The sequence below is a fragment of the Echinops telfairi genome, unplaced genomic scaffold (genome assembly GCF_000313985.2).
Source record: "Echinops telfairi isolate 266 unplaced genomic scaffold, ASM31398v2 ScPeMD7_7479;HRSCAF=8517, whole genome shotgun sequence".
Classification (NCBI taxonomy): domain Eukaryota; kingdom Metazoa; phylum Chordata; class Mammalia; order Afrosoricida; family Tenrecidae; genus Echinops; species Echinops telfairi.
The window spans coordinates 44,154-52,630 of NW_022111383.1; the positions used below are offsets into that span (position 1 = coordinate 44,154).

At 42.6% G+C, this 8,477-nt stretch overlaps 1 protein-coding gene across 2 annotated transcripts in view; it reads left to right on the top strand.

The window, feature by feature from the left end:
- The window catches only part of CUNH12orf4 (chromosome unknown C12orf4 homolog), a 48,689-nt gene that overhangs the window by 33,603 nt on the left and 6,609 nt on the right, over positions 1 to 8,477 (top strand). For both annotated transcript variants that reach the window (XM_045285867.1, XM_045285866.1), the window contains exon 11: positions 1,445 to 1,647. In XM_045285867.1, coding sequence (XP_045141802.1) covers positions 1,445 to 1,647 — 203 coding nt within the window. The remainder of the gene's footprint in view (positions 1 to 1,444; positions 1,648 to 8,477) is intronic.

The following is an 8,477-nucleotide window of genomic DNA, read 5'->3' on the forward strand; positions in this document are numbered from 1 at the left end:
TACAAATGTGCTTTACACAATTGATGTATGGATGGATTGTGTTAAGAGTTGTATGAGCCCCTAATAAAACGATTAAAAATATAAAAGAAAAATAAAGTAGAGACATGCAAACGTTTCCTAAAACAAGATACTAGGATTCCTAGTTAGGCATGTGTATTTATGAAAACACTTTCTCTATGTGTTTTCTAATTTATTGATGAATATGACTATAAAGTAAAAATGATAAGATTATTCTTGGCTACTGGGTCTACATAAAAAATGGTGTGATTGTAAGTAGCATGAATTTTAAAGGTTTGAGGAGCACTATTATAGCAATTGGCCAAAACATCCATTCATTCATTTAGCAGGTATTTATTGGTTCTTTCTATGCCAAGTGGTGTTCTGTGTGCTAGAGATAGATCATCAAATAAGATTGATTAAAACGTGTGCATGTGTGTGTGTGTGTGTGGGGTGTCACGGAGCTCAAACTGCAATGTTTTTTTTTTTGCAATGCTTTTAAAACTTAACACAGCCTAGATGAACAAACTATTTTAGTTCTTAGAAGAAGATAAAATAGGATCATGTGCACAAATGGGAGGGGCTGCCCTATATTGGCTTAGGGAGCCACAGTCGCTCTCTGAGAAGGTGGTACCTGAGCTAGTATTGTGACTGCTGAAAAAGGCCAGCCAGGTGAGGATTTTAGAGACAAACTTTCAGGCAGCAGCCCTGAATGTGGCCTGCATGTTGCATGTTTGGAGACCTGAACAGAAGTCTGGGTGGCAAGAGCCTAAGGAGAGAGATTGAAACAAGAGGGCGTTAGAGGCATAGCACAGGCACGGATGGTGCAGACCTCTTGGAAGATTGCGTAGAGAAGTGATACGATCTGGTTTACATTTTTATCCTTTTGACTGCTAGAAGAAATCATTTGTATGAGGGCAAGAATGTGAGTTAGGCTATTGCAGTGAGCAATGATGCTGGCATAATGGTGTAAAAGGTAGACTTGGGCTATTTGTTGGAGTTAGAAGTGGTGGATTAGATTGGGGAATAGGCAGTGAGAGGAAGAAAAGAATTAAGGACAAATCCCCTCTTCTGTTTCAGTCCTGAGCAGAATGGCTAGAGGTTGCTCTTCTAAATGGGAGAAGAGCACATGTAGGGAATGAGGAAGACATGTCATGGAGTAACATGCTAACAGTGGGTTACACAGGACATTGTCAATTTCCGTATCAGAGAGATGACGAGTACTCACTTGATTGTCTTACTTCATAGTGATCACTTCCTACCCATTTATGAACTTAATGCATAATGTCCCTTCCGAGAATCCAGGAGCTCTAATCACAGTAGCTTCTTAAGCCTCAGATAGGTTTCTGTACACCTCTTCGCATCCAGCTCCGTCTCTTTTCAGCTTTGCCCATTGATGAATCTGATTTATGCACTTGGAAGTCCTTATTGTACCTGTTGTTCGCAGGAGAATTTTACATTACACGGCATTCCAATCTCTCAGAAATCCACGTTGCCTTCCATCTATGTGTGGATGACAACGTGAAGTCTGGAAACATCACGGCCCGCCACCCTGCCATTATGGGACTCCGAAATATTCTCAAGGTCTGCTGTACGCATGACATCACCACAGTCAGCATCCCCCTCTTGCTGGTGCACGAGATGTCTGAGGTAAGCAGAGACAAACAACGGCATGCGCTTACGAAGATGTTAGGAGGTCCTGGGTGGAGAAGCCGGGTGAACGCTTGCCTACCAGCTGAGAGGTTGGTGGTTCGAACCCACCCAGGCACATTTGGGAAGACCACCCTGGCAGTCTGCTTCTCAAAGGTCACAGCCTTTCTACTTCAATCAGAATCCACTTGTCAGCAACGAGCAGCAGGAACCACATAAATATGTGTGCTCTCAGCACTTGATGTTAGCAACCCCCTTTACGCTTTAAAATGCTTTTTTTTTACGAGGAAATTCCATCTCTGTATGGTTAACAAAAGTGTTATCTGTCTAATGTAAAACAACATCCACAAGGTGAACACGCTTTAGTCATAAAGGCTCAGAGAATTAGAGCTTTGTCTGGCAGTAAGTCGGGAAGCTAAAGGCAAAAGAACCTAGCTTTAAGAAGGCCTTTCCCGTCCTCGTCCTCCGCCTCCTCCTTGTTCATCCCTGCTTGTGTTTCCACCAGCACTCCGTTTCCTCGGCTCTTAGAGGTGGCTTTAGCTGGCAGTAAGCTCACTCCGCATTCTCATGAATAGTACTGGAGAGAGATGCCAGGTGACAGGAAGAACATTTTGGAAAGGATGGTCTTTGGCTAATGTAGTATTGATTTCTATCGTTAGACCGTGGGGTAACCACAGTTAATTGAACACTGTACTTGGCTTGACATTTTTTAATTTAAAAAAATCTCCATGGTTCTCTTTCTTCCTCCTTTCCTTCCCAACTCACAGAAAAAGGAGTTAGAGGGGATAGTTTGTGTCAATGACGTGAAAAACTGAAATTCAAAACAAAATCTTCAGCTAGTCTGGAGCAACATAGGACACACACACACACACACACACACACACACACACACACACACACCCCGTGGGTGCAGCAGGCCATGAGGAGCCCAACCCGCAGCTCCGTGTGCTTGCCCTGTGGCAGCAGAAGGAAAAATGCTTCAAAAGGCAGAATTGCTAACCGTTAACTACCAGAAAAGAAGTGCCACCGTTGATGATTAAAAGCAATTTGCCAAAATAAAGGGATCATGGAGATGCTCTATGGTAAAGTACAATCATTAGAGCACCCCTGTTGTGCTCATTGTAATATAAGAAGTCTCATTTGAAATGCAATGCCCTGTATAAACACAAAAAAGAACTGATTCTCCCACTTACATTCCCTGCTGCCATTTTGAGTCGGAGAATCCGCCCCAGTCTATGGAAGCCGCAGGATCCCTTCTAACGCCTCAGGCCATCCACGTCCGCAGCCTCAGTCATCCGGACATGGCGTTGGGAGGCACTGGCCCACATGGGAGTTGCTCTGTTTTGTTTTCTGCTATAGTATCCTAAAGTTTCAGTTGACAATGAATTCCTGCCACAAGGAAACATCCAAACATTCCTGCAGCTGGACTCCTGGTTAACCAGTTTATAAAAATGGTTCTATGTAGGTGGGAAACAGCCTCAAAACCAGTGTTTACAGAAGTCACCAAGTTCAGGTTTACTTCCAGACATCTGATACTACGAGCGTTCCCTCTCCCACAAAGTCACAAAAGTTAAATGTTTTAAATTGGGACTGCCAGCTGCAGGACATTAAGCTGGTCTCGGAAGTGTCCAATTTAATTCACAAAAGTATATTGAGCCACAATCCTCCCATTTGTATTTAAACAGCCCTTCAGGTCAAGGAGTTTATAGTCACACACCGCGGTTGTCATAGGAGTGTTCTAGGGCTGCTGTGACCGCAAGACCACAACTGGTTGTCTTTGATAAACAGAAGTGTAGCCGGTCCGAGTCTGGGGAGATGGGAGTCTGCAGTCCAGGTGGCAGCTCTATCAGAAGGCTGTCTCACTCTTGGCTTTGGGGAAGCTCCCTGCCTCCTGCTCTCATAGGTGGGCCTAGAGTTCCTGGGAGAGCTCCTGTGTCTTTAGATCAATTATTGCCTAGTCTAAGAGGTTCTCAGCACAGGGACCTTGGGTCCAAAGGACATGCTTTTCTTTCTTGGGGGTACTGGGATCCCTTTTATCTCTGTTCCCTTGTTTGATCTCTTTTCTGTCTTAAAAGAATTTGACTCAAGATATAACCTAATCCGGTAGATTGTAACCACACGCCTTGACGTCACTGCCTCTAATCCTGCCTCATTTACATCAGAGAGCGTAGGGTTTACAGCACATCGGGTAAGGACATAGGACCGAGAATCACGGCTGACCCAAGTCGACAGCTTTGAGGGAGACAGTTTGATCCCTAACAATGGTATATGGGACATAGAGGTAATATTTGTTTTAGCTTTCATGCAAGGACCCCACCCCTAAAGCATTTTCAGATCCTGTTTTCTTCCTTGAACAAACAGAATTGCTAGACACTCATTTGCCACATTTAATGTGCAAGGTAATGATGGTAACGTCTGCCAGAGTCCACGTATTAGGGTGGGAAAAAATGCGATGAAATGAATGACAGCTAAAAGAGAGCAAAGGAAAATTAATGTCTCAACAAGAAGAAAGACATACTGGTATTACCAGTTCTATCTCTAGATCCTTGTGATCTGAGGACTCAGTCATAACTGGAACCAGTCCAGCGTGGCAGATGTGGAATGAACATGGACGTCAGGAATCCTGATATCCTGATCCTCTGGTTTTTAATATTGTTGAATAACGTGGAGCTGGAGGAGTGTCCATTGCTGTAATTGGTGTTGAGGAAGTATAATACATTTGTAGAAAATTACACTTATCTTAAGTATACATCTCAAGATACAGACTGAACACTCGTGTCAGAAATACCCTGATCGTGGAAAGGGCATTATCAGTACCCCAGGAACCCACCTCCTTCACCCCGGTCACTTAAGTCACACCTCCCCTAAGATCACCACTGCTTTTCATTCTCAAAACAGACACCGATTGCCTTTGTTTTTAACAGGATTTTGGGTTAAGGTTTACAGAGCAGATCATCGGTTTCACATCCAGCTGCCCTTTCGTAGTTTATGTAACTCGAATCATAGTACCTCCTCTTTTATCTGATTTATTTTCTCTGATCATTTTATGGAGGGCTCTTACAATGCTTATTACAATTCATACGTCAATTGTATCAGGCATATTTGTACCTATGTTGCCATCGTTCTTTTCTAGACAGTTACTTTCTATTGACCTCTTGGGATCAGCTCCTCTTTTTCCCCACCTCCCTCCCCCTGTCTGATTTCTATTATTCAGTATTGTTTGAGAAATTTATTCACTTTATTGTGTGGCTATATGTTGCTCATTCTTATTGTTGCGTATCATTCTATGTGTGACTAGACCACAAGCACATAGCCATTCTACTGTTTGTAGATATGTGGGTGGTCCCAGGTATTCATTACAATGACCAATGTGGCTTTGAACTTTCTAGAACAGGTCGTTAGGCAGCCCTTTTTGGTACATACTCAGGGATGGCATGTTTGAGTCTTCAGGCATATAAGTATTTAGCTTTGGTTGGCACAGCCAAGCAGTTTTACAACCTTGCTGTACCTGCCTAGAGTTTCTCAAAGTGGAAAATGAGCAAGACGGCCAGACTCTCTCTCCATATGACAGTGGCTAGGGAACTGATTAGTACACGCAGTTCTGGTACCGCAGAGACGCAGACTTGGGAAGGAAAGCATAGTCGTGGAGTCTCCCTCCTGGATGTATAAACGCAGAAGTAATTCCTATGGCTAATTACTGAGGGGAGGCCAGAAGCTGAGCCTTAACCACCTGTCTGAACCATCCATTTTCCAACAGAAGATTCAAGTTAAACAGTCAGAGCCTGGCTTTTTAACTTGAAGTTGATGGTATTACGTGCAATTATAATCAGAATTGATGTTTTATCTTCAGTTTCACAGGTTTAGAATTTATTCTATATGTATTACCCACTTATTATCTAAAATATAACCAGAGAGCCCCTTTTCCCGCCTCAGTCCCAAAGTGAAAATGTTTCACATGATCCAGCCATCTCATTCGATGGGCATTTTCCCAGTGTGCCTATCACAGGTGTGTCACTAAGGTGCTGTCACTTTGCCAGTACATAGAATTCATGATCAAGAACTCTCCGTACTGTTATCTGACCCACAGCGTTGTTTCTCCATCCACTGTATATTCCATACCAAGATCTCATCTCAGAAATGAGCTAATCCTGGATGGCCCCCAGCACGATGTCCCCTATGACCTCACTGACTATGGCACGCTCTTCCGATGGACTCAAAGCCAGTCTTTTCATGTGGGGACTTTAGAGACAAAAATGGCATGATGAAAACCAAACTGACAGACACCTACCTTATGCCTGATGGAGTCTCTATGTCAGCATGTGGAAATTCTTAAACCCCACACATACGCGGATGCATGCACACACATGTGTACATGCAGCTCTCTAGATTTCTTCTCAGATTCAGATGCTGCCAAACACCCCGAAACCAAACTCCCCCCATCAAGCTCATCCTGACTCAGCCTCCCTATGTGGGTGTCTGAGGCTGTCAGTCTTTGCAGGAGCACACAGCCTCATCTTTCTCACGCAGAGCTGTTGATGGATTTGAACTGCCAACCTTATAGTTAGTAGTCCAACAGAATCTGAGGGTTTGCACTATTTGAAAATTAATATTTCTAGCACTTAAAAAGATCACCTGGGACTCTACCACAAATTGATGCTTTGGAGTGTTCTCCATGTAAAGTTCCTAATTGTTATCAGATATTTTCCCTCTGGATTACCCTGTCGCCACACACATAGGAAAAGTAAGAAAGCAGTTTTCATAGAACATGATGATCTCTGGACAAGTGGAGCAGTGAAGGGCTTTGCTTTTTTCTCCTCTTGACTTTGGTTCAGACCGTTAGGCCTATTCCTGCTCCGCTCATCCTGACTTTAAAACGGTAATGTAATATGCATTCTGCTTTTGGTGCGGAGGCCTAGCCCTTCAAAAGTTGCATAGTTACAATTCCCATTAGTTTTCCCCATTTGAGTGGTAGTGCCCAGGCTTCCCTTTAGCCTGAAACAGTTCAAAAGCTAGTCATAGCTATCAGTACCTTACTCTCTAGATTATAAAACAATTTGCTTTCTAATAATTATATGTCTATACATATAAATGAGCGTTGTGAACATTGTACAAATGGTAATAATTCTTTGATTCTGATTATTTGCATGTGATTCCGAAGACATATTTTAGAGTAATATTTAATGAAGTTGTCAATACTCTCATACTTTCCTATTTATTCCTATGTGTGATTCAGTAAAAATTTTAAACTAAAGATGACTGGGCTTTACAAAAGTTCAATACAGGGAAAGGCAGACATAGAAAGAGATAAGCAGATTTGAGACACTGGGGCTGTCAGCCACCTGCCGTAGATGAGCTGATGGGTGTGCGCTGATGGGTGTGCTCAAGGAACGTCCCTCCCTGCCGCTGAGTCCGTTCCATCTCAGTCCCCTGCAGCGCCCTCACGCACGAAGAAAGGGCTCTGGAAGTGGCTGCGCAAACACAGAACTGCCGAGAGAAACTTTAGAAGACTTACACAAGTGGAGAGATTAAAGATTCGTGGATTAAAGATTTAATTTTAATACGTCAGTTCTCAAATTGACCTTGCAGTTAGCAGTCCTGACAGAGCCACCAGGACCTGAAGCACAGTGTAGAGATTGCATCTCAGGATGACCAACAGCTGACACTGACTGGGACCATGGGAGCCAGGCTGGTGTGTCCAGAGTGCTCAAAGGAAAAATTCCCAACCCAAGACTTCTGTATCCATCAAGCATCTGTGAACGAGGATACAGAAAAGACATTCTCAAAGGGACATGAAGATATTTGCAAGTAGAGAAACCCCTAAAAGGTGCACCTGAGGCAAAAGATGAATGAAGGCTATTAGGTTGAATGGCGGGTATGCAGGAAAATATGAAAATATGAAAAGCAAAGAAAGTGGTAGATGAGGGGGTTCCCCCCCAAAAAACAGAATTTTTTTTTCAAATTTATGTGTTTATATTTTTTACAAAACAACCTTATCACCTTCAAAGTACTCTTCATTACACTTTAATACATTTGTCAAATCTGTGATTCCATTCTTGGAAACATTTTTCAAACCCATCTGTTTGGATGGCTGACAACTCCTACCTCGTTTTGTTCTTCACTTCTTCTACTTTATCAAATCACCGTCCTTTCATGTTCCACTTCATTCCAGGAAACAAAAGAAGTCACACCAAGTGAGGTCAGGTGAGTAAGATGTGTGGGGCAAGAGAGACATGCTGGGGGTTTTTGGCAAAAAACTGGCACACTGAGATGGCTGCATGAGCAGGTGCATTGTCATGGTGGCAAAACCATTCCTCTGTCTGCCACAGATCAGGCCTTTTTTGTCGCACACTGTTAGGCAATCTTTTCAGAACCTCTAAACAGAACGTTTGATGAACAGTCTGACCTGGTGAACACACTCCAAATCACTCTCCCCCTCGCACCAAAGAACAAATGAGCACTGATTATTTTGAGGTGCCCTTGTATATGTGAGTAAAGCTAAATAATAAAATAGAACATGACGCTTGAAATAGGCATGTTCAAACCTTATATTTAACTGTTAGGATTTAATAATATAAATTTGTCATTCTTTGTCATCCAAAAACTGGTATAGCATTAAGTTTGAAAATTCAGCTTAATACAGATACTCATATGAATGAAAATTTTACACAGAGTAAAAGAAGTTAGGAAAACAATGTCTATTTTTTTAAATCATTTTATTGGGGGCTCTTACAATTCTTATCACAATCCATCCATCCATCCATTGTGTCAAGCACATTTGTACATTTGTTGCCATCATCATTCTCAAAACATTTGCTTTCTACTTGAACCCT